At 37.5% G+C, this 27,216-nt stretch overlaps 1 protein-coding gene across 1 annotated transcript in view; it reads left to right on the forward strand.

Annotated features, from left to right (window-relative positions):
* Window positions 1-26,594, forward strand: part of DCHS2 (dachsous cadherin-related 2) — a 106,859-nt gene extending 80,265 nt beyond the window's left edge. The window contains exons 11-20 of the mRNA XM_032186246.1: window positions 1,289-1,423; window positions 1,668-1,877; window positions 3,084-3,938; window positions 10,001-10,111; window positions 12,648-12,859; window positions 14,365-14,516; window positions 17,327-17,457; window positions 18,972-19,258; window positions 22,045-22,183; window positions 23,193-26,594. Coding sequence (XP_032042137.1) covers window positions 1,289-1,423; window positions 1,668-1,877; window positions 3,084-3,938; window positions 10,001-10,111; window positions 12,648-12,859; window positions 14,365-14,516; window positions 17,327-17,457; window positions 18,972-19,258; window positions 22,045-22,183; window positions 23,193-25,822 — 4,862 coding nt within the window. The 3' untranslated portion in view covers window positions 25,823-26,594. The remainder of the gene's footprint in view (window positions 1-1,288; window positions 1,424-1,667; window positions 1,878-3,083; window positions 3,939-10,000; window positions 10,112-12,647; window positions 12,860-14,364; window positions 14,517-17,326; window positions 17,458-18,971; window positions 19,259-22,044; window positions 22,184-23,192) is intronic.
* The last annotated feature ends 622 nt before the right edge of the window (window positions 26,595-27,216 follow it).

The following is a 27,216-nucleotide window of genomic DNA, read 5'->3' on the forward strand; positions in this document are numbered from 1 at the left end:
TCCAGTGCAGATCGTTCTATTTTCTGCTGCTGTAGTTGAGATCAGGTATGCAGTGTTAACTTGGAATAGCAGTTACAGTATTACCAGGAGTACTTTGGTTTTCTGGGTGCACTAACTGTCTTTGTGTGACCAAAAGATTGTTTATTGTGTGAAAAAAAATGCATAATGATTGAATGAAACAGAAGAACGTGCAAATGAATGAGCACAGTTGTACAAGATGAGTGGTTGCGGCCTTTTAAATATAATATAGTATTAAACTCATTAGCAATCTTGTAATGGAGATTTCATTGTATTTTCTTCTGACGGGTGTTGAAACTACATGAAATATGAAATAAGTTATAAATAATCATAACTCGTAGGAATGTGGAATCCCAATTCTTGTTCAACTCAGGCAGCTTTGGAAGAAGGGGTAGTAAAGGCCTATACAGTTTTAGCCTAGTATTTCCTAGAGAAGGACAGGAAGAATAATATTTGTGCACTGTATACAAATGGTAGGTGCAATTAGGAACAGATTGGAGATGGCATTCAGAAAAAACACTGAGGGAGGGAAAACCTTTTATCTTCCCTTCTGGAAATTCTGCAAGACTTCACAAAGGCAAGCAATATCATTTCAAAGATTGGCTACAAGCATGAACAGTCTAAAAGGCTTGAGATGTGCTGTGGGAATGTCCACCAAGTTAGCGTTTGTGTTGAAGACAACTAGGAAATGCCTACCCTATGAATCCTGATGGGACTTAGGTACCTGCCTGCTCAATATTACAAATATTTAGAAGTTGTGAGCGTGCCAAGAAGCGGATGCTTTCTCTGGATGTTTATGTTATTCCGTATCATACTTTATAGAGATGCTTGTATTGGCTCTGAGTGAGGAAACTGGAGAAACAGAGCTGCCAGACCAGCCTGGTGCACGGCCTGACATCCTGTTGAGAAATAATTAATTACCTCAGGGAGAGCACAAGACAGATGCACAGATTCCACGGTCTAAGCTAGTGCTGTATTACACCACAATGATATGTCAGCTTGCTTGGAGACTTGCCCTGGATGCTGAGAAATGCTGCTGGGGTCACTTTGAGTGGCAGGCAACACATTAGGTACAATGCAGCAGCTGGACAAGCATTTTGAAGATCCAATTTTAAATTTTAATCTGTTGTACTAATGAAGAAGCAGTTAATCACTACATTAAAAATAATAATTTAATCCATAATCCATTTCCCAGAGCGTGGGGGAAAAATAAAGACAGCGTGTAAGGAGAGTGGCTCGGTTTTGCTAAAACTTCCATTCTGTTTTTAAGGACAAAATTCCTTGCTTCAGTATGAAATCCTGCCAGGAACTGGATCTGAAAAATTTAGGATGAACTCAGACAATGGAGAACTCACAACAGCTGTATCACTGGACAGGGAAACTCAGGAGTTTTTCAGTATTAAAGGTAACAGTGTGAAATACCTGTGACTGCTTGTAAAATGGGAGGTGAGAATGGATGTGGTGTTGTCGTCATCGGTACTTTCACTTCTTGCCATTTGGATTAGTTGGAAGTGGAAGTATTTTCAGGAACAGGAGAGTATGTGCTCTTTGCATAATGCAAGTAAGTCTACTGTTCTGATATTGTTAAAGAGTATCCCTTGTTGCTCCTACCCTCTGTACAAAATTTGCTTTCTGTTTTTTAACCTTAGTTTTGGTTCGAGATGGTGGAACTCCATCACTATCAAGCACAGTGACAGTTATCTGCAAAGTGCTGGATGAAAATGACTGCTCTCCCAAGTTTCTCTTTCCTGTCTCTGAGATTCATATTCCAGAGAATCAACAGCCTTCAGCAGTCTACGTTGCTGGGGCTGTAGATATGGATGCTGGCAATAACGGAGCTCTAAGATACCACATAATTGGTAAGTTATACCCTATCATTTTTATTAGTATAAATCAGGAATCATGTAAACAGCAGTATCTAGGTTGTAGACTACCTCCTGCCTTGTCCACATCCTTCTTTTACGTAGAGAGGGAAAAAAAATCTTTCACTCCTTTGTCAGCATTAATAAGCCCTTTTCAAGCACACCTTCAGTCTGTTTTCTGGATTTGAAATAGTACAGAACAGAAGAACAAAAACAATCAAATGCTGGAAGGAGGCATTTATCACAAAAGCGTAGTTTTGTCCCTTTTGTAATAGTTGTGGAAGTATTGAATGTAAATATACCCTTGCAAGTAAGTACAAGAACTAACTGAATTTTATTATTCTATTATTATTTTATTATTTTTTTTAATTTTATGTCTTGAGAGCTTCTTTCACTCACCAATTAAAGTTATACTTAATTTTCATGTTGCCAAACTCTCCACATGTCCACTATGCCAATGTAAGCTCCACAGCTGTTCAAAGCCTCTGGTAAAATCTGTGCAGAAATACGAGCATGCTGCGCTTACTTTGGTTTGTGGCTCTCAGTAATAGCTGAAAAGTAGGCGCATAGCTACTGTGGTAACAGCCAACAAATTTTTCTTTGAAGAAGCAGTTAAGAATTCCTTTGTGTTTTTTTTGGTTTTAATTTTCATGATCTTTAATTACCTTTAATGGTCTTTCTACAGAAAGTACGTATGCCATTCATTGTTACTAAAAACGCTAACTTTTCTTCTGTCAACCTCATCATATTTACCTTCCCCCGCAAATCAAGATCTTGCACAACTCTTCACTTCCAAGAGACAGGTTTGTAGAAGAGAGCAAGGAGCACATAATTACAATCGTCAGCAATGCTTTATAGGTTTCTGGAATTTGTAACTAAGGTTGGGAAGAGGTCACTTTGTGCAGCAGCATAGTTGCAGGAGATTTTATAAGGTGTGCTGCTTTAGGAAAAAAGACATACATCTGGCAAAATAGCCACTCTGTAAATTGATATGATATTCTGTATTTACTGTCATTGCCACCCACTGATTTAAATGAAATGCAGGTTTTAATTCTTAGAAGAGGAATAAAATATGTGAAAGACACATGAGCACACCAGCTGCACTGGCAATTGGATAGTGTTATTGCAATTAACGTGGTATTCACAAGGGATTATTTTGCAAAAGCAATTGTTTGTCATCATTTTATTTTGTGTGTTTGAAAGGTGGAAACGATGGAGAATACTTCACACTAAATAATACTTCAGGAAAACTGTTGGTCACTCGTACTTTAGACAGAGAGGATATCAGCAATTTCACCCTTGTAATTGAGTGCCATGACCTAGGCAGGCCCTCGAGAAGCTCCACTGCACTGTTGTATGTAACAGTCCTGGATGAAAACGATCACAGCCCGCTGTTTGCGAAGAACCAGTATCATGTCTCCGTGAGAGAAGACCTAGAGGAAGGCTCAGCCATCTTGGACCTTTTTGCTTCTGATGAAGATGATGGCCTGAACGGTGAAGTTATATACCGGCTGATCGACGACACCTTTGGAGCATTTGCCATTGACAGCCTAACAGGTTCCATAGTTACCACAAAGCCACTGGACCAAGAGACCAAATCCCAGTACACGTTCAGGGCTGTGGCTAGTGACTGTAGCACCCACTGGCCAAGAAGTACCACTGTCAGCGTTGTGGTGCACGTGGATGATGTCAATGACAATGACCCGGTGTTTATGCAGAACCCTATCAGGGCCTTCGTGCCTGCTGAAACTGCTGTCAATGAGACGGTAGCCACTGTGAGAGCAGAGGACGTGGATCTGGGGCCAAATGGAGCTGTTGTCTTTAGCTTGGTGCCAGAAACTGTATTTCAGATTGATGCAATGACAGGTGCCATCGTTCTTCAGCAGCCCTTGGCTTCCGAAGACTTCAGTGCCCGGCTGCTTGTGATGGCTTCAGATCAAGGCACCTCACCTCGAACAGCCACGGCCATGGTCTTTATCATTACAGAGGGACAAGAGGAGCAGATTTCATTCAGCCGTAACTTGTATGAAGCAAGTGTGCCTGAGAACAGTGCAGCAGGTAGGTATCAAATCCCTGTCTGTGTTCCTGCAGCTGCTGGGGCCCTTTCCATTTGGGATGGTAATTGTAACAAATAGGATAGGGAAACGTCTGTCCTGTGCAGCATCGGGGAAAAGTTAAGCTGAATCGAGCAAATATCCCTCTGCCGTTTGCCAGTGTACCAGCCAAAGAATCATAATCTGTTAGTGGAGGCATTGTCTGGCAGGCACATTTGCTGCTCATGTGCAGTGGTGTTGCTCACATTAAGCAGAAAGCTCCCATACCAGAGATGGTGTGTTCCCAGCCCCTCAGCCTGAGAAGCACTGAGTATCAGTGGGTTCACTCCTTTAGCAAAATGACTTTAATGATGGGTGGACAGTGCTTACTCCTTGTTTCACTTGTCAACACACTGAGGTTCAGATGAGATGAGTGGTATGTACCAGCTGCAACACAAGTTTTTGTTTGTTTGTTTGTTTGTTTTGTACTTTTGCAAAACCCTTAATGAACTGTAATAGCTTTCACAGAGACTGTAAAACCTTATTTAAATTTTGGACTTTCCAGAAAGAGAATACGGGGGCAGGGTGAGGTAAAGGGGGAAGAAGTTTGGAGACTGTAGTACATCAACATTCAGACTTCTACAACACATCTCTAGGTAGAGCCTGCTACCTATAGATAAACAGCTTAAATCACAAGGTGCTTACAGATTTATTTTTTGTTCAGTGTAATGATGAGAATTACTACTCTATTTTTTTTTTTTTTTTATCATTTAGAGGGTATTTGTAGTTGTGCATCCTGCTGATTAGATATGGTAAGTACTTCTTCAGGCTTCAGGGGATGGGTTCATCATAACAAGGGGCAGAAAGGAGGGCCTTTCACATTTTTTCCACCCACAAATCTGACTGTACAATTGACCAGACGTATTTAGAGGTCTGACCTGGACTACATTCTTGATTCAAAAGCTGCCTTACAAGGTTCACCTTGAACAAGTCATTTATTCTCTTTCTAGTTCAAATTTCCCTCTGTAAAATGAGAGCAATATTCCTCTATATCCTAAGGGTATTGTGAGACTAGTGAATTCTTAGATCTTGAATAACAGCCTATATATTTGATTAGGAATCAGCAAAGACAAAATGTGCTAATAATTTTGGAAAACCAATCAATATACATGGGTAATTACAAACAGAGTAGAGAACTGAGGGTGAAGATGTCTGTGGCAGAAACTACTGCTAGGATTGCTGAGACATTTCTTCCTACGTACCTCGCTGAGACTACAAGCCAAATTTTCAACAGTGTATTTTAAAATTAAGATAATGTTGTGAGTATTACTAATGTTTCAGTTAACAGGACAAAATATGCAATATGGTGAAAAAACACTTTGGATTAAGTGACTTTTTTGACCATAGATAAAATAGCCTGAAAGCAAAAGATTTCATTAAAAAGTTGTGAACTGCGACCAAGCCACCAGATTAGAGCATCCATCTTGCTTTCTCACTGTCTGTCAAAAAAACATGCAGGATTTTGTAAAAAGTGGAAGGCTTCCTACAGGAAATAGAAGAGCATGCAGTAGAGTGGTGGTTACAACACCCTCTGGAAATAAGAAAGGTAGAGATTTAGGTCTCCTCAGGCAGAGGAGTATTTACATTTCTCTTACTCCATTCTGAGCACTCTAAGTACTGAATCCACAGGATAAAAGTTTATTATTATTATTATTATTGCTTTTTTGTGTGTGTGAAATCAGTGCTTCATTTATGGCTTCTACTTCAAATACAAAAAAATAAAAATAAAAAAAATCCTAAGTACTTGACGTTTAAAAATTCCTAAGCCTTGACATTTAAAACATGTTTTTTATTCCATGAATTTGACTAGGATTTGCAAATAATTTTGTGTGGCCTAAACCTGTTTTTTTTTTTTTTTTTTCTGACTGTGAGTCACAGATACACCCTGTTTTATTAGAGTCAGCACTGTACAGTAATTAATTGTGTGTTGCTCTGCAAAGGAGAGGGAAGCCCTGAACTCTGAATTTTGTCTATCCATTGATGCAGCAAGCTTATATTTTTAGAATGTGTCACAGGAACTTAATTGTCACTCTTCTAGGGAGAGTAAGATGAAGACCCTGGCATCTACCTTTTAATGACAGATTGGATTCATTTGCACTAATCCTGCATTATATCAGGAAAGATCTAAATTTCTTTCTATTCAAGGAAAGATAATAAGAGCAAAGGTTTTGTTAGGAAACAAGTTAAAAGAAAGAAGATGAAAATGGGAACTATGCAGCAATTGATAAACTAATCTTGTCCTAAATTTTCCTAAGTGTGGATACATTTATGGTTCAGGCTAGACGATCCAGCCTGAAATCATGGAAATACCCCAAGGAATTGTGGTAACAGAATGCCATAGTCAGATATTCTCCCACTCAATCTGTAGAAAACATAAATCAGATTTGATTTAAGTTGTTTTGATTAAAAGAAATTTCACAAAGCTTCAGGGTAAGCTACAGGGTTTCATCCCAAAATTTTAGTTTGTATTTTTAATAAAAGTCTATTTGTAAAGATGATCACATTCTTTTAAGAGTATGAAAGATTTTACCAAATATTAATGTTTGTTTTGCTCTGCTTATAGTATTTTCTTATTTATATAAGCATAAGTGCATATCAAATACTTCACTTTTCAGGAAAAAAGGCATGATTATAATTAAAACTCCCATAGAAGTTAGCTTACAGGATATATGCGATCTGGGACCCCTTCAAGAATGAATAGCAGCAGTGTATTCAGTCCAAGGGAGATTTACATTACACACTGATTATTTGTAGACCTGGTATTAATAAATGCGGCTTTTCCTCCTCATTTTATTTCTGCCTTAACTAATAGAGTGGGAAAGGTCTAAGTTTATTTTAAAAAGAATCAAAACTCAAAACAATATAAACAATGAAAGCCAAAGCCAAGGGTCCATAGTTCCAATTTAGTCTAAAATTGTCTTTTAGATAAGTACCTCAGGAACTGGCTCTTATGGTCAGAGTTTCTTTACTTAAAGTGTATGACCTCCAAGTTTAATGATCTTCAGAAAATCCTATTCCTCTACTTTTTTTTAATAATGAACATTTAATGTCTTTAAATATTATAAACTGCATTTAGAAGCCAGTCAATACGTAATTAGGTCTCTGCATTCTCCAGAGGGTTCCCAGAGAAACCTTTGTTATTCACCAAGCTTTCAGTTGAATGATTATATGCATAGCACTTCTTGAAGACAGATTCAGCAAAAAACCATGTTGACTCCTCTGCATTTGCAGGTTTGTTTTTTTTCCTAATAGATATAAAATATGTAGCCTCTTATTTTGTGAGTCATCCCTTGTGCTCAGTTAGCTTTTTCTTTCATTAGCAATTAAGAGATCTCAGGAAATAAGGGCAAGGATGAATCAGAGTTAGATGATAAAGGAGGAGAAAAAGACTACAAGGCTGACTGCAGAAGACAGAAGAATTGTATAGATTATACAGTAGCTCAGTTCTGGTGTGCATTGTATGTCCAAACACAGAATACAACAAATGTTGCTATGAGCCTGTTTAGCCAGGTAGGCAAATAGTGCCTAAGCTGTCCTGCTTCAGTTTCAAGTCTGCAGGCATAAAGTAAAAGTTGGTATGCATGATATTTTAAAGCAGTTTGAGATACTTTCAAAAGCAATATATCTGTGATTTAACTGGAAAAAAAACAAAGCATAAAGGTGTAAGAAAAGCAGTTTAAAATGTTTAATATTCTTAACTGATTTAGAAGTTGACTGCGTAGCATTTCAAGCTCATCTATCTTCAGCTGTGATCCTCATCTCCATCCTTCCTTATACTGGCTTCAGTGCTGACCTGATCCTTGCCGTGACATTTCACTGTGCTTTACAGCCAGAAAGCTCCCTTTCTCCTGTATTAATTTTCCACCAGCTTGGCGCAGTGAATTGGCTCAAGAAGGGCTCTGCTGAGCATCAGCTCCATGGAGAGAAAAGGACTGTGAGGAACCACAGGTGAAGGCAGTATCTTGGCATGCGAAATCTTGGCAGCTACAAGTCATTGTGATTTGGAATGCTGTAGGGGCTGAAGCTTCAGTGCAACATGCTGTGACCTCTGCTTGAGCAGTGTTTGAGTCACGTATGCTCGATGTTGTAAGCTACTGGATGGGTGCTGTCTTTTGCTATTTATCTGTATAGGATTTATTTGTGTCACAATAGAGATGTCAGAAGTTGGTCATAATTTTTTCACAATGAACTGTAAAAAATTGCTGTTTAAAGGAGTCGTTTTCTGTGAAATTTATCAGAAACAAAGGAAACCTGCTCTTTGCCAAAAATAAACAAATAAGGTTTAAACAATTTTAATCACATGAAAATATACAACTTGAAGTATTAGGATTTGAGGACCCAGAGCAACATTTTGTTAACTTAATCCCTGAAAAACGGATTCAAATGGAAATACTGCTGCTTGCTGTATTTGTGGTAGGTTTTCTTCTAAAGCCAGTAGTCAAAGAGAACAGAAAGATTGCTGACAGTATTGGAAGATAAATATAAACAGTCTGGACCTTGATTTTTTTTTTCTTATCTTTAGCTCTGGTAGGAGGATGCTATAAACGATTGCCCTTTTGCTGGCTTCTGTTGTAAATCAAAGAAGCCCAGCAATGAACATTCAACCTACTATCATCCAGAAGATCCCTATTTTAGATCCTAAAAGCAACTTTTCATATCCGTCTGTTGGATAGGTAGATCTTATTTCCAGAACCCTTATAATAAATATATTCACTAGTGCAGAAAACTGTATCTGTCACAATCAGAGTGTTTGTGTTTTTAATTGCCAGATTTTAGGAACAAATTACGGAACATATAAAACAAGATTTCCTGTTTTTAAAAATTAGTGGCTAACCGTACTTAAATAAAATGAATAAGTAACAATACCAAGAACAACGTTTCCTCTCAAATTTACACTAAAGATAAAGCCCTTCCTTCCAAAATTGAATGTGAACAGCATGCCCTTTGTAATGTAATAAAATAGCTAGCTGACTGTAATGCTGTTTGGAAGAGTTCAGGATATATGGTAACTTCATTCCATCACAGCTGGATGGAATCAATTAAAATTAATTTAAACGATTAAAATTGGTTAAAAATCAATTGCCATATGTGCTAAAAGATTTCCTAACTCTTGAAAGGAACAGTTATTTGGGAATATTGATAATTAGTTTTTAATAAAACTTGCTACATTTCTGTTTACCATGATTCTGATTAGGATAATGTATTCAGTTTGAAATTTTTTTCTTTAATCCTCTTTCAGATAGGATTTTTATTTCACATCTTTTATATTCTGTATTAAATCATTACTTTTTTTCATTGAATTCAGATACTGCTCAACTCATCTGTCTTTGACACATTCTGTTTTTCATTCCATTTGTCAGAAAATGACTACTTAAATTTTTTTAAGAATATTTCAAGTATTTCTCAAAAATTCAAACTGAACTTAGATAAATGAAGAAAAAATAGAAGACCTCTTTGAAAGGATTTAGAAGTAACACTCATTCTTATGCATGCTAACAAGGACTATTTTCCTTGAAAGAATTCATGAAAAGGTTAGATTGTAATGACCAAAGGTAGCACAACCCGAATAAGAGGACCACACGAATAAAAAGACGCTTTCTCAGACAACCTCAGAAAGGGAGTTTAATATTCAATGTCTATTTTGGCCTTCAACTCAATCAATGTTATCACCACTAGAAAGAAAAAATAATATTTTATTTTTTTTTCTTTTCCAAATATAACTTCAGTTAGGAGGTAATTTTGGTGGTACTTGGGAATTTGCAATCAACACAAGTTAAAAACTTACACTTTCATTAGGCAGGTGATGAAGTCGCAATCACACAAGTAATTTACTGGGCAAGGAGGGATAGGGCCTTGCCTATGAAGTTGCATTACAGTGAAAGGTTTTCTTGTCTACTATTTCAAATCATGAATGAGCAGCTAGGCTAGTTCATGTGTGTTTGGCTGTGCATCTGCTATCACTCAAAGTAATAAAAAATTGCAATAAAACCTTATTAAGTGGACATTATGAAAATGTTGTTTCCATAGGTACGTCACTTATAACTGTAGAAGCTTACGAACACAAATTTACAGGAGAAAGCATAAAGTACAGTATCCTTGGTGATGAGGAAAGCGTATTCTCCATACACCCAATTACAGGTAAACTTGGTTGTTTTTCTTTTTCTCAAGTGTCTGTCTAGGTTAAAGAGTGTAGTCACTTCTCTGGTGTGTAAGAGAGTGTAACTTCTCCGTTTGCTTCAGTTCCTTCTGAATATGGGCAGCAAGAGACAGCTGGCCTTTTGAACAGGCACAGTCTATTTGGGCTGGCCGTAGACAATATAAGCAGTTTTCCTCAGAAGTAGTGTAGATAAGTTGTACTCTTAACAAATGCCATTCTCTTTGACTTCCTGGTGGCTTTCATCTCTGATTATTCTGCTGTCACCAGGCACCAAGCAGTGAACTCCTGCAGAGCTGATAATGTTTGCTGCAGATGGACAGTTTAAAATGATTTTGTTTTGTTCAGATGAGGGGCACTTAGAAGTGCATATACTTGATTTCCAAGTTCTTCTCATTTCACTGAAATAAAGCTAGAAGTGTTAATCTGAATGACTGTTATAGTCACAGGCAAGTTTATCCCTGAGGAAGTGAATCTTCTCCAATATCAACTGCCCAAAAATATTGAATGCCAAAAAAAAAAAAAAAAAAGATGCTAGTAGTTTTTTGTTTTGTTTTGTTTTTATCAGCCAAGTTGCGAAATGGTTGCACAATGTTTTAACTCTCATAAGCACTTTCTTCACAAACACCAGTGGAATTTCTGTAGCCCAGGATGTTGCAAATCTTCCTGTGAGACTTTTGAGCCATTGTAGTTGAGTATTGAAATAGTTGGTGTAAATGTAATAAAACCTTTTTCCCATTTCTTAGAAAATATTGAAGTGCTGCCTTTCCATACTTTTTAAGAGTAGTTCAATATTTATTTTGACACCAGTGACTCTCTACCCATTCTTTATAAAGCAGAAGTATTTGGAGTTGTATTGATGCCCTCTGTAACTTAGGTGTTCATAACAGCTAGAGGTCTGCTACTTTTCAGTTTTCAAGCACTAGTGTTAATTAACCCAGCTTTGGAAAAAAAAAAAAAAAAAAAAAAAAAAAAAAGATCTCCAGAATTGTTTGCTGTTACCAGACATCCACTATACTATCTAGAAACTTTCCTCATTTTAGGGGGATTTATTATATTGTTGATCACATGAAGTATAGCTAGAAGTGACCCAAGGACATAAACTAATCTGTCCCCTGCCACAGAAAGAGAACAAACTGTGCCTAAGTCTAACAGGCATTAGTCTGTCATGTTCTTAACAGCCTCCAGCAGTAGTAATTCTGCAAACCTGGTAGTCTCTACAAGTCTTTGCAGCTGGAAAGTTTTTCAAATTTACCCAAATGTCTGCTGAAAGAATTTCAACTCGTTACTTCTTAACCTAATGGCAATAGATATAAAGAGTTTTTGCCTTTGTCTTTAATGCATTTGAAGGGCATTACCCTATTTCTTCTTTGTATGCACTTCTCTAGAATGAGACTCTTGTTCTTTCTTGTTGTCTTCATAGGTGATGTTTCTCCTGTTTCTTGATTCTTTGCTCCATGTTGCTACCCAAGGATCTTTCAGTTATTCTCTGCCTTCTTGAAGTGTATTCCTTCTGCCACTGTACTTTTTTGTTGTTGTTGTTGTTGTTGTTGTTTTTGTTTGTTTGTTTGTTTTTTGTTCTGTATACAGAATGTGATAATTTTTAAGTATTGTGCTGGAGAGAGACCACCTGCCAGCTTTGATATGTTCAAAACACAACTCTTGATCATGGGAGAGATCCATAAACAGCAGTCAATCACTACTGCTTGTCTTAGAAAATAAACTAAAACATACTAGCTTGGAAAGACACAGTAGTTGCATTCTTATGCTAGCATAAGTTCAGAATATAGATAACCATGACATCATTACTTAAAAATTAATGCAAAGCTCAGTTTGAAATCTAATGAAACTGATGTACAAATGGGCTATGTTTGATGGTAATGAAGAATTTTAATATATTACTGTATTGGAACATTGAAATAATGATGACAGATTTCCAAGGAAATTTCAGGTGTAATGTGGAGATGTCTGGTTCTGTCTGTTGTCTCAGTCACTGATTGTTTTTGACAGAGTAACAGTTGGTGGAGAAACTCACTGCATCAGAAGGAATCTAAGTGCTTTGCCTTTCTGTCAGATACAGGCAGATACAGCTATTGCCCTGTTTATATATAGTTGGAGCATTAGATGTAGCCACTCTGCAGATGAGAGCCAAGAGTCTCTTGAGACACAGCTGGTTCATAGTCACATGTCAAGGAGCCCACGTCACACAGCCACTTTCTTCCTCTCTAACCGCTCTACAAGTTGATTTCTTTTGCTTTAGGAAATTGCCAACACAGTGGTTGATCAGTGAAAACTTAGCTATCTGAGATTTATCCAATAACTTACACTTAGAAGATGATGTCAGGTAGAGGGAGGACACAGTGGAAAGCTTGCTGAACTTCTGTGGTGTGTTCAGCAAAGGAGACCACATACATTTTAGGTTTTGTAACTGCTTTTGTGGGTGTAATTTCCTAATTATGTATGTCATCTCTCTCTCTCTCTCTCTTTCTCTCTCTCTCTTTCTCTCTTTCTCGTAAACAGGTACAATCACAGTAAGAGAGCCAAAATTTCTTGATTATGAAGTTAAGAATAAAATACATATTTCAGTTCTGGCTGAAAATAGTTTGGATTCAGCACTCTGTGGAGTGACTATTTTGATACAGGATGTGAATGACAACGTACCGAAATTTGAGCAAAGCTGTTACAGAGCATCGGTATGGGAAGGACAAACTGCTAAAACAGACATCATACAGGTAAGTAAATGTTTGTAACTACAGAACTCAGCCTGCAAAGATACAAGTTTGATTAATTTGGTCATGAATGCAGTCCTACTCAGTCTGTTTTGGACCACCATCATCTTTCAAAAATCAAGAGTGGGATTCTTGGTGTAGCTACTACTTTGCTTGCATATCTAAAATATTCAATAATTTAGTCCAGACCATGCTTCAGGTCTTTCAGTTTTATCAAGTTGAAGGAGAAATATCTCCTTTATATTATACAAAAATCTTTCTTTATATTTTTACTAGTTGTGCAGCTGGACTTAAATTTTTTTTTTTATTATTTATTTATTTTTTAATATTCTGTTTATCTCTTCAAGTAGTTGAGAAGAATTATTCAAAGCTATGGTTCTGGTTACAATGTAGGCTGGGTTCTGCATTAATGCATCTACTGTGAAAGGGCTGTAGCAATAAAAAGAATACTTTCAACCCATCAGTCTAGGAGTGGAGTCAAATCCAAGTGTTCAATTTAAAATCTGATGCTTAAAGAGCAGCTTGTCTCAATTTAAATGTGCAAACACTTCTTCCTCTGAATGGATCCATTCTCTGAAAGTGTTTCCAGCTGGCCATGTTAGAGCAAAAGAAGACATCAGTTGGACTAGAAGAACACATAATTTCCTCAGTACATGTTCTTGCATTGCAAGTCAGGTCACAGTGAGGGTCATGTTAGGTACTAAAGATATTCCTCCTCTAGAGAATAAATAAATGGAAAGCTACAAATGCCTCACAGGCAAAGTGATTAGAAACTGATGGACGTTGTATTTAGAGAAACATATGTCCAGCAATGGAGAAAAATCAAAAGGCAGTCAACCCAGATGTGTAGTCAAAATTTTATGACATGATACATTCTACTATGTTTCCTTTATTCCGTCTGACTGGTTGTCTCTGCCATGGTTTGGATCCTGTACTCCTTATAATGCTTGTTCAGCAACCAGAAAAATACAAAGACAATTCGTTGAAGAGTCAGAAAAATCTTTGAGGAACCTGTGCGTTGCTGTTGAATGTTATTAACAATATTGCTTTTATAGCAACATTTACGCTGCTTGTTCTTATTTTAAAAAGTAATTAGTGAACCATCCCATGAAAGGTCTGAAAACTTTAATAATTACATTTGCCCTTTATCTGTATAGCAGTAATACTTTAAAGGGTAGTCCTGGGCTAGTGAGAAAGTTCATTTTTAGGCACTAAACAGAGATAGGATTCTAACAGAGACATTATAGTAATGTAAACAGTGTAAAAATGATTACATTCACCTCTAATGCTTTATGTAGTTGAATTTCAAATTGTGTGTGCATACTATCTCAATTCATGAGCGGATTTCATGACCTCATATGACACGTGTTGAGGGCCAATATGATTATTTGCTTAAATCTGTGCTGTCAAGAGGAAAGTAAGCAGAAATAGATAACTGTAGTATATTTTTTCTTACTGAAATAATGTTCTGCTGTTTTGAATTAAGCCTCAGGTTTCCTCCTAAACAGATATTTGCAACTGACCTTGACAGTGGGCTGAATGGAGAAACCGAATACTCAATTTTATCTGGTAATGAAAATGCAACATTTCTAATTGATTCAGCAAGAGGGATTTTAGCAACTAACACAATCCTAAATCGTGAAAACACTTCATCTTACAGGTTTGTATTCAGGGATCCTATAAAACCTTATTCTTCTTTTTGTTCCCTTTAGCAGGAGATTGCTCATGGTATGCGTTTTACAGTTTTCAGTTGATATCCATTAGCCACAGAGCCTGGGTGCAAGCCAGGCAGCATTGAAAACAGCCCTAAAACTGCCCATGGATTTGTACCATGGATTCTTGGGTACTTCTTAAAGTTAAGAAGGAAAATAGTTTTATTCAATCAATTGCAACACTTACTGATATAAGTGAGCATGATGATTCACTAGAGGAATGATGACAGTTCCTGGTTTTCAGTTCATTAAGAACTACACGGGCATTCCTTTTCTGGAACCATTTTTTATACATAAAGACAGAGAGAAAGCACTCAAACCAAATCCAAAAAGCAGGGACATGTTCTGTTTTTTGATTTAAAATAGAATCTTTTTCAAACTTCCTGTATAATCAGATAAAGATTCTTCTGTAATCTGTTTCCATGTATAAGTTGTCTTGTGCTCAGTATTAGTTTTTTCCTGTTTTCCAATAAATTGTGAGTAAATACAATCAAGTGGATGTGAAAATTTTTCTTTATCAGTCATGCCATACTTGAATTTAGAAAGAAAACAAACTATGCCTTGAGAGAAAGTAAGAGCATCCCGATTCATAAATATACCCTTTTTATATACTGCAATCTCTACAAAAATTTGGTTGCTTTATATGTGTTAGTAGAAATTACTTTTTTTTTTTTTTTTTTTTTTCATATTGCTGAGGCATCAGTTAAAGTATTTGCAAGTTTCTGATCCTCCAGGGCCTCAAATTTTTAATCATTCAGTCAGAGTTCTTATGAACCAGAATAACTTTTAGAAAACCACATTAAAAAGATGAACAGAATATGATTTTTTTCTTTTAAATATCAGTGTAAGATAATAGTCTCCTAAAGGGAATGCTTTGTTTTAACTTAATATGCAGAGTACTTCATTTGGAGTTTCTTTTTCAGTTTTTCAGTGAATCAGAAACATCAGTCCTGATTTTTAGTCATTTAAATAGCATAATACATTTTATTTACAAGTAGTACTTTGAAGAATGCCTGTAATAAATCCTTCCAAGGAAGGATGTTTGCTGTTAGTGAAGCATTGAACATGTAAGTCTAGCAATTCTGATATCTGTCTTTAATTGGAAACCTGACTTATTTCAGTATTTATATTGGAATTCTAGCAATTTAAATAGACAATTTGTTCAAGGAGTCTGAAGCTTCATATTCTTTCTCTTTATTAATACTTTTTAATCCTGTTGCTAGGTGAAAAGTGAATAGCAAAAGAAGTTTTTACAAGTGTTATGCTGTTTAATTTCAAAATGACACCATTGGTTCTTTCCAATTTGCAAAGAGTTGTTTATTTTTATCTAAATTGAACATTTTCATCCCCAGAAGTTCTAAGCCTCTTGTAAGAGGGATTGTAATGAAAGTGTTGACAGAACCTTAATTTTAATGCCTTGGCTGAGATGTTTTTATGAGAGTTTTTTCCTGAAACCTTAGAAAGTGATTATTTTTAGTAAAATATTTCCATATGTACCTTCCCAATATTCATTCTAGAAAAAAATACACTTTCTATATGGAATTATACATGGTCACTGACTGAATACTAGTCAGCAATTCAAGTTGTGTTCTCTCAGTGTCAGAAACCACAGGGGCACCCAGAGCAGAGCTCATGTGGTTCAGGAGTGGAAGTGCAATCCACAGCTTGAGTTACAGCCTTGGTTTTCTGTACTGTCATGTGAGCATTTAGAAGCTGGTATCTCCATGACACTTTGAACAGCAGTTGTGACTTAGAGGGAGAAATTAAACTTTCAGAAGATCTGTAAGGAGACCCAGGAAGCATGACACACATAAAAATTGTTAGTACCCAAAACATTTAACATGTATGCCAGGCCCCGACATGTAAATTCTTTCTTGTAGCTTGATGTTTTCTGTTTTCAATCATCTATTTTTTTAGAGCACCTGCTGAGTTAGATTTAATTTTAAATTTCATTCTGAATAATTCATAATTGTGGGCAAGAGTGAATAATTTTTTGCTTACAGTAACAGTTTTCTCTGTATTGTTTAGAAGCTGGTTCCCACAGAGTAAACATCCTTCTATCTGTGTTTATCTTTGTTTATTGTTTTCTTTGCTATGTTGCTTGTGGAAATCAAAAGGTTGTTGACAGTTCACTACTGATCCTTATGCAGGTCTAACATGGATGCCTAAAGGCAAGCTCTCTTAATCTGACTATGAGATTCTGGTCCCAGTAAAATCAGTGGGAACTTTGACAAATGGTGTCTGTATTCAGTAGTTTCAGTTTATCACTTAATAGTATAATAGGGGGGTTTATCTCCATTGTCTAAGTATTATTTTGGAAGTTTTCATGCCACCTGATTTTCTTGTTTCTGTTGTCTCTCTGTAATCAATGAGGACAGTCAGGTTCCTCCAAAGGACAATTCAATACTTACAATTTATTCCTGCTCTGAATTGCTTTCTGGAGAAATGTCTTATTTGCAAGAGTCTTGCTAGCTTTTATAACTACCTGCATTTCGTATGAAATTATGTGAAATAAATGTATCCTTTTGTCTTTATGATTTCAGTATATTTTTACCACCTAGAGTCTTTTGGACATTGTTCATACAAGAGACAAATCATAAAACTGCAGACAGTCACCCTTATGGGAAGAAAGATGGAATTTACATTGAACAACAAGGAGCTGAAAGAGCTAACCTGTTTTTTTCCTTGTTTATATAATTGGTGAATAAATCTGTGACTTTTGACAGATGGTGACAATTCCTGCTTCCTTTAATTGTAGGTTGTTTGTACAAGCTGCTGATAAAGGAAACCCTAGACTTTCTGCTACGAGTATTGTGAGGATAGAAGTGGTAGATATTAATGACAATGCTCCGATTGTCCAACCACCAGGGGAAGTGGAGGTCCCAGAAAGTAAGTGTGATGGTACAGCTAGGTGATAAGATCAGGATTTGTCAGACCACGACACTACTTTCAGTGATTTGTTTAACCCTAAGATTATAGACAAAAGGATAATGGATCATATTAATACTGAAATAATCAAAGTAAATTGTGATCTGCTTTTGCTCTCAGAGGCATTGTTCTTAGTCTGTAGACATTGTATTTAAGAACAGTTTGGAATAAAATCATAGGCAATTCAGAAAGAAAAACAAACTCTACAGAAATACATCTGTAATCTGTTCCTTTTGGACTCCAATGTCATATTGTTCAGATGTCTTCAATTTCTTCTTTTCTGCAATAACAATACTTGGTGTTAAAACCAGCATTGCTAGAAATTAGACATTTTGAAGTTCATTGTGATGAAAGAAATTCTTTCTGCAAATTTGAATGAAACTTTGAAGTGCTATGTAGCTTGATCTAGTTGATGAACATGAAGAAAAGGGCCCAGACCTCCAGAGTTCTCATCCCATCTGGTATGTGCTGTGACATTAGCTCAGCACTTGCATATCTTAAATCCTAAGCCCAGCAGTTTCAATTACAGACATATATGTGATGCATTAAGATAAGCAGCAGCATGTTTACGAAGACTTAGTCCAATCCTCTTGTTAACAGAATGTATCAAGGCTGTCTTTCCAGTGATTTTTTTTTTAGTCTTTTCTAAATTTAGCTCCCACTGGTAATGACAAGAACAGGAGTCATGGATGCACAGCAGCTGTAAAGTACAGGCTATTTATTTTTTTGTATTCAGTTTAAGAACATTTGCCTGAGGGCATGGCACAGCGTGTTTGAGGCTTAATGCCCCAGGCGTGCAAATGGGAAATGGTTTAGTTTCTGTTAGCTCCAGGCTTGATTAGATTATCACTGATAGTCAGATTCAATTTGGAATCTGTGGTACTGTCAATTTGACACATGACAAAAGCTGTCTGTATACAATTTCTAAATCTCCTAGAAATATATATTGAGCCCTTAAGAGTTTTGTGCCATGTGGATATCTCTCTAGTGGCCTCTTCCTCCTGTGGAAAAGCTTCGTAACTGTGGTTGTTGATTCTAGAAAGACCAGGAGACTCGGTTAATGCCTCAGTTAAATATTCCTGTGGAATTTTGTGACACTGTTCAGTAAATTCATGTCAGCTAAATATATGTCAAGTTTCCACATGTTGCCTGTGGAAAAACATAGAAGTTCCTGTTGCTGGTGAAGAAGCAGTTATCAGTACACTGCATCTGTGAAAACCTAAAGAAAACCTAGACTAAAACTGGGAAGAAGCAGAAGCATGTGAAGAAATCTGCTACTTGTTTCTGTGTTATTTCTGGATCTTGCTTTTATTCTAAAACATGAAGCCATAAGACAAAAAAAAAAAAAAAAAAAAAAAAAAATCTAAGGCAGAAAAATGACATGTCTAAGATTTAGTATCAGAGAATTGACAAAATTCTCAGAAATTGTAGTATCTTCTTTAGTTATGACTTAACTCCAAAAATTATTGTTTCAGATGTCCTGCCTGGTTTTACAGTGACTCAAGTGTCAGCAACTGATGCAGACTCCAACCCAGCACTTCAGTTTGGCTTTACTGATGACAGTAGTTCTGGAATGAAATTTGCTATTGATCAGCACACCGGTGTAGTCACAGTGGTGGAACCATTAGATTTTGAAGAAACTGCTGTGTATAAGCTGGGAATCACAGTTTCAGATTCTGTCCATCGAACAGAAACAGAACTCACAGTCCTTGTTTTGGACATCAATGATAACCCACCAGTGTTTACTCAGGATTCATATCAGGTGGGGAATTGGGAAACAAACAACAAATGTGTGATGTCCTTCTCTTTATGAGGATAAGTAGTGGGAGTACATATTTATATTTGTGTGTTAAAAATGTATTTGATCACCACTAAGAAGGGAGGTCTCTGCAAACTATTACTGAGAATAGAAACAGAGCAGATTGTGCAAAATACTCTTCTAGGAAACCCCTGCCCTTTCCTAAGAATTCTGCTGAAAGGACTGAAAGAATTGTTCAGTTTTCATGTTTGTGTTTTCTGGCTTCAGAAGAGAAGTGGTGTGAATGCTAGCTGTACTCCTTACACTGTGCATTCATCACACAGTTACTGGATATAGTCCAAAACCAGTTTGGGGAGCAGTGTCCATTGTTCAGGACTGATTGTTCCTTCTGACAGAATGGTAAACAAGTTGGTACGTTTATTTTGGCCCAATTACTATGGCATGTATTTCTTCATTTCCAGTTATGCAGCTCTACAGAGGTGTAGTAAACGTCCCTGTGGTAGGTTAAGCATGTATGGTTTGTAACACGTAGCCCTAATTTATAGCAGTGGCACTCTTCTAGGCAGTGGGGGTGTATCGGTTTTGACTTCCCCAGCATCTCCTACTAGACAGAGGACACAGCTCACCTTTTGAACTGCAAGATTATTGTAGAAGACAAGTTGTCTGACAATGTTTTGAACCAAGGCTGTTTTAGGAGCCACAGGCCACCAAGATGTTGTCCGTGGGTTTATGCCTGGTACACCATGCCAATAAGCACACAGAGTCGGAATCCACACAGAGGTCTTTTAATTAAATAATTTGCCTGACTTCTTCATGGGAGACAAAGTCTGAGGGGCTTTGATGAGAGTTACAGACAGGAGAGAGAGAGTCTGGAGCTGCAGGCGAAAAGAGGCTGCCAAAGCAGTCCTCTCTTTAGGCCTCATTCATGCGTGGCTAGGCTATGGGGCTTGGCCAAGAGAGTGTAGAGCGTGGATTTTTCAGTCTGGCAGGAAAGATGCTCAGGAGGTAAGTTACCTCCTGAGCATCCTAACCTGGTGGGGTGAATAAAGAAGAGCCAGACAGTTCTTCATGGTGCCCAGTGACAGGACAAGGGGCAATGGGCACAAACTGAAATACAGGAAATTCCTTTTAAGCTTCATGAATAACTTTGTTGTTGCTCTAACAGTGATTGAACACTGGCATAGGTTGCCCAGAGAGGCTGTGGAGTCTTCATCCTTGGAGTTATCCAAAACCCCAAACATACATATTCCTGAGCTAGCTGCATTAGGTGACCCTGTCCTGAGCAGGGCTTGGACAAGATGGCTTCCTGTGGTGGCTGCCGGCCTCAGTCATTTTGCGGGCCTGTGAACTGAGCTCTGTGCTTGACTTGGTGCTTTTTGTGTGCTGGGTGTGCTCAGAGCCAAAAATATGAGGCACCACAGAAGACTTGGATTTAGTAATGCTTCATTTATAAATCTCAGACAGCTTTAAGAAATAAGTTTAAACATTTGGCTTAGTAGAGAAATTTCAACCTCTGAGCATGTGTGGGGGAAGCAGTTTAGCCACTCAGATAACTGTGGGTCAGGCTCTAGGCACCTGTGGAACTTTCAGGCATCTGAGTTGTCAGGCTTTGTGTAAATCACCCACTTAAACTTTTAAGTCAAGATCCCAGAAAAAAAAAATGCACTTTTAGTGCTCAAATGATTTCTAGATCTGGCCTTAAGTTTTCTTCAACACTCATGTGTGTCTGATTTTGACGAATAGTTTAGGCAAGTACTTGCTTGTGCAGGTGCTAGGAATTTTTTTGTAGATAGAAGCAGACCTTACAGGCAGGGTTATGAACTGATGTAAATCAGTACAGTTCTATTGACTGTGCTAACATAAACAGCTGAACTCTCTCCACAGTCCTGATGTTTTGATATGTTGCCTGGACAGTATGGTACACTGCTTCTTTTTAATCAATGATATGTATAATTCCCTGTTAACAGTCCTGTAATTTTTACCCTTTTATTGTCCTTTAAAGTGTTTTCATATTTATTCTATATATGGCTATTATATACACATATAATCTGTGTGTCAAAATGATTTTGACTAACACTTGAAGTTACAGCACCTATTTTCATAGCTGCTATTCATTCGAAATTTATAAGGTGAAAGAAAACTAATCACAAAAACACTGATAATGGAAGCTCTTAAGAAGAGCAAGGACTGGCTTGGTTTTCCAGATTAAGTGGGGAAAAAAAAAAAGCGTTTTTAAAAATTAAATTACACGAGTAATCTGGTGATTATTCAGGCTCTAGTGCTGGAATTTTCAGAGTCTAGGAGTTGTGGGTTATTGTTTTTTTTTTTTGTTTTGTTAGTGTTTTGTTTGTTTGTTTGTTTGTTTTAGATTCCTCAGACTGGCACAGCAAACTGCATTGTATCTATAGAAATCAAGATATTTCTGAAAGCAGGGATAAAAGCCAGTCATATTTGCAGAGTGCTGTGAAGTATTCCTTCTGTTAGCGTGTTACTGAAAAGAAATTCAGCAATTCATTGAATTTTTCATAATTAAACCTGAACTAGATGGCTTTTACTACTATTTAAATCTTACTATAAATTTTGGCTGTATTGTATGCAACATTTTCAATATCACAGCTCTTTGTTTTGTCCCTGAAGGCAATGGGCAGATGAAACTTGACAAAGTTGGGAATTGTATTTGTGTGTGTTCTTTTTTCCTAACCAGTTCAAATGAAAGGAAATGTACTTTTTTTACGTTCAAAATACTTCGTTAAGTTTTATCAAAACTGTCATTTTACTTTACATGCCAGGTGAGCTTTCCAGAGCTCATTTCAGTGGGTGCCACTGTTCTGACCATCTCTGCTGTGGATAGGGATTCACAGCATAATGGAATGATTTCCTACAAGGTCCTCTCCTCCTCTGAGGGATTTTCCATTGATCATAAGAATGGTGAGTTCGTAAGCATGGTTTATTATTTCAGCTTATTCACTGTAAACTGTAAAGTCTTATTCCGTTCCTCACCTGTTGCCAGTGATCAGTTCTGGACATCATTGATGGCTGAAGTCTACCATATATTTTGGCTAAATCTGCCATTATCTCTGTAGAACTGATAACATCAAAGACCAGAGTTCACAATTTGTCCCTGAACTATACACAAGATATCTACTCACAACATTTCATAGGTGCTATTCCTTTGATGTAGTTTAATAAAACGTCGCTGTACATTTTGTTTTCTCTTGTGATGTTTCAGATCACATATTAGGCTGTATTAAATTTGTTCATACCTACTATTTTTCAGAATAAGTTGAACTTATAATGGAGCTTCTCTACAGCTTGGGCTGTATGTTTTTAAGATTTCTGCTTTACAGAACTTCAATAATCCTAAATGGAATTTAATAAAAGTTTTCTAAATTGAGAACATGCTTTCCAAAGTACATCATTTTCTTAAATAGTGAAGAGATTTACTGATTTTTCTGACCTAAGTCTGTAATGCTATGGGAGGTAGCAAACTGTGGATATATGTGTCTCAGTATGCATGTGTATGTATAACTTTTGGTAATGTCAGCTTCAGAAATTACTAGATACTCCAAAAATGATATGTAACTGTTGTTCAGTGTGCAAGTGCATCACTTATTTTCTGTTCCCAGGCATTTTTGAGGTGATTTTTTTTTGAACGTTTTATTTTGCCTTTTGTTTTCTGAAGTTTGCGTGTTCAACCTGCTATAAGGAAGATAAATTTTTGTTAGTGTAAATGCAGTATGTGGTTTTGATACTGCATCATTGTGGGTAGGCCTTGGCTTAGAGTGTTAGCTGTGATTTTGTAGAATTACTTCGGGATGTGCAACCATTACATCACAACCATGTCATTTTCAAACATGACTGATAAGATTCAGCTTTTGCAATCACATTTACATGCCCTAATGAATGTGGGTTTTTATTATTTCTATCTCATTTTCAGGTTCGGTGTTCACTACCAAACCAATGTCACAGCTGAAAAACAATAACGTTATTCACCTCCTGATAGCTGCCATGGATGGTGGCAATCCTGCCCTGAGTGCAGTCACCTCTGTAGAGGTACACATAGAAGATGTAAATAACCATGCCCCTCAGTTCACAAGGGCATTGTACAATCTCAGTGTGAGAGAGAATACCTCAGTTGGAGAAAGTGTTCTCACATTTTCAGCAGTTGACTTCGACTGGACACATGAAAATACATACATGGAATACTCTATTATTGATGGCAATGCAGAGAATTTATTCACCGTGGAAACAAGCGTCATGGAGTCAGAAACATCCTACAAGCTCGTTGGCAATCTTGTTTTGAGCAATAGTCTTGACAGGGAAACTGCTGCTTCCCATCGTTTGGTCCTCCTTGCCTCTGATCATGGAATGCCCTCCTTGAATGCAACTGCTACTGTGCTAATAACTGTACTGGATGTCAATGATAATCCTCCAGTATTCAGCAGCCCAGAGTACCATATTCATGTTAAAGAAAGCACCTCTGTACATAGTCATGTCACTGAAGTTTCAGCAAATGACCGTGACGTGGGCACTAATGCAGAGATCACTTATGCTATAATCTCTGGAAATGACAAACAGTATTTTTGCTTGGATGGGAAAACTGGATCAGTGGATTTGATAAAAACTCTGGATTATGAGGAAACCATGAAATTCACTTTAGTTGTCCAAGCCACAGATGGAGGAGCTGATGTAAAAAATATGGCTTTTTCTGTTGTCCATATTAGTGTCCTAGATGACAATGATTATACCCCACTGTTTTTATTTCCCAGCATGAACTGTATTGTCAGTGAAAACTTGCCTACTTTTTCTTTTGTGTGTTCTGTTAATGCACTGGATTTCGATAAAGGCTCTTATGGACATCTCACCTACTCCATCCAGTCTTCATGTTTGGCTCAACGTGAAGTTCCTAGAGACCATGATATGTTTTTCATTGATCCTTTGACAGGAGATATTCATACAAAGCAAATGTTTGACTTTGAACGTCAGAATAGATACTGTCTCATAATCCAAGCAAAAGACAAAGGTGACTCACTGGCCACAGTTACAGTTCAGGTAGATATTGAGGGGAAGGATGAATTTGACCCAGTGTTTGCACAAGATCAGTATTTCTTCAATCTCCCTGAGAAAAACGAAGCAGGCCAGTTGCTTGGCCAAGTGACAGCGTCAGATAATGATGGTGGACTAGATGGAGTTGTTCATTACTCACTGCTAAAAACTTCTCCATTCTTTTCTGTAAATCAGACCAGTGGTAATATATATTTGACTGAAAGTGTTCATAGAAAGAAAAATGGCAGCAAATGGAATGATGACAAGCTGGAGTTGTTGATAAAAGCACAGAGCCCAAAAATGGAATCAAAGTTCACTGTATGCACTGTTTTTGTGAATGTTTCTGATTCTCCTGAGAGTTATCCCATTGTGTCAGCATACCGCCTGACCTTTAGCCTTTCTGTTTCCTTGATAGTGTTTCTGCTGCTTGTTATCAGCCTTATTGCACTGATTCTGAGACATAAGCGGAAAGATACAATGAACTCCAGTGTGGAAAAAGAAGCAGTATCCTCCTCAGCTTCTGATTTCAATTTGGCCAGAGAAGATGAGGACTGCCAGAAAATCCAAAGTACTGAGAGTAGTATGCTTCCCATGGGTGCCATAGCAGAATGGCTGAGCTTGGCAGGAATCGAAGAGAGGAAGGATGATGGTGTCCCCTGCAGGCATTCAGGCTCCAGTGGCCGCAGTTCTGCTGAAGGAAGAACAGAGGAGGATGAAGAAATCAAAAGGATCAATGAACTTTCTTGCAGCAAGAGGGCCAGCTCTGTGTTGAGTGAGCAAGGCTCACGGGTGCCAGATTCAGGAATCCCAAGAGAGTCTGACCAGTTCTCCTGGCAGTCTGGAGAAACTGATGTTGTGGCTACCGCACGAAGCATGGAGAACATGCAGGCCATTCAAGGTGAAGGTGGAGAAGAAGCCTGTGATGCAGTCTATGCAAAGAACACGATGTTGTCCCAGACACTAAAGAAAATTGGAATAAAAGAGAAGGACATAATGACAGACCTCACAAGAGAATATGCTTTGATATTAGATAGACAGGACCCTGGGTATGATTCACTTGTAACTCTTGGCACCTCTGATGAGGATCTTAGAGTTGGTTACAGCTGGGATAACGTGCTCAGCTGGCAACCCAGATTTCAGCCTCTTGCCTCAGTGTTTAATGATATTGCAAAACTGAAAGATGAAAGTGTGCACATTCATAGCTTCCCTAAGGAGAAGAAATCATCTAATTTTCCTCCTCCCTTGATAACATCAATAGCTCAACCTGGCATAAGGACAGTGCCACCTCGAATGCCAAATACAATATCAGTGCAAGCATTTAAAAAATACCCTCGTTCTCCATTTATCCAAAATCCTGGATACCCTTCACCAACTATGACCCCCAGTTTTTCTCCCTCTCTCTCTTTACTTACCATGCAGACACCTACTGCTTCTCCAGTAATGTCCAATGGGAGAATGATAGGAACGTGTCTTATTTGTCCAAGCCATGAACTTGCAACAGAGGAAGAAATTCAGGTCTAGGTTATTAAATGATGGTAGTCTGTGGAAAAATGTATGGCTTGAAGTGTTTTTAACAAGCAAAATATGCCTGTTGGAACTGTATCACCAGTATTCTTTCTGTATTCAAGAACTGAAAATGTTAATATATTAACATAGCCACAAACTTTCTAACAAACCTTCTTATTCTTTGCAGAATATGCTATGAGTCCATGGCGTTTCTCCTTTTTCAGTTCCAAGCAAGTGTGGTTTCCCATGTAAATCAGACAGACAGGTGCCTGATAACCAATTTGATCAAGTTTACTTTTTTTTTTTTTTCCTCATAATATGTCAATAACAAATTAATAATAGTAACTGTTTACTGTGGAAAACCTGTATTAGCATGCCAGTAGATTCTGACTGCCACTGTGGTTGCTTCAGGAGAGAGTACTATAGGCCAAAACGTCATGATTTTTTTGGCCAAAAAGTCATTATTTACCCCCACAATAATGGATCACTCATAGGGTCCTTTGGAAAACATAATACCCAATGGTAAGATAAAAGTAACTTTCCTCTTTATTACTAGAGTAATAAGTATCTATTGTCTTTCTGTCAATAGGACAGAAGGATCCTGGTCCCCAGGCAGCTGTAGGATAGGACAGTGTTACAGTTGTGAAGGGCTCATATACCTCCACCCTGCTCATTGGTCCTGTGCTGGGCACATCTCTGCAAGACCAGACACCTGGCCTTGTTTGTTGTATGCATCATACATATTGCATCTTGTCTATGTACGTATATCCAGACATGTACACATGCCTATACTGATGTGTATGCTTGTATATTGTATCAGATCAATAAAACGCAGAAAATACACCTACAGTATTTCTGGTTTCTCTTCTGTGTATATTTAAAAATCGATGATGGTTCTTTTGCATCATGTATATTAAAATTGAGCTATAGGTAAGAGCAATTAGTGCGTGGGAGCCTGTTCCAAGTTGGATATGTACAGAGTGTGTATATTGTGTAGGTTGTAACAGCTAAAAGGAAACGTATAAAATGAAAATATAAAAAGGAAAAAGGAAATGTAAAGTGCTGTTAGATTGAATGATCATGTGGGATCAGTATCATGTGTAATGCCTTTTGTTTCCTCAGTCATGCATGTCATGATCCTTGCTGGTTTACAACCTGTGGGTTCATAACCTACCTTCAAATAAGATCATGTTTATAATGCTGCACCTACATGGTACAAACATGCCATGAGATCCATACTGCTATGCAAGAGTGTTTCTTTTAAAGCTGGCATGTGTTCATTACATTGCCACATAGTCTTAAATGTAGATGTAGCTTAGGAATTCATCAGGGTCAACAAATCTTACTAGAAAAGGAGATGGGAATAAAAGTTTTATAGCTGGACAAAAATCTGTACCAGGAAGAGGGAA

The sequence above is a fragment of the Aythya fuligula genome, chromosome 4 (genome assembly GCF_009819795.1).
Source record: "Aythya fuligula isolate bAytFul2 chromosome 4, bAytFul2.pri, whole genome shotgun sequence".
Classification (NCBI taxonomy): Eukaryota; Metazoa; Chordata; class Aves; order Anseriformes; family Anatidae; genus Aythya; species Aythya fuligula.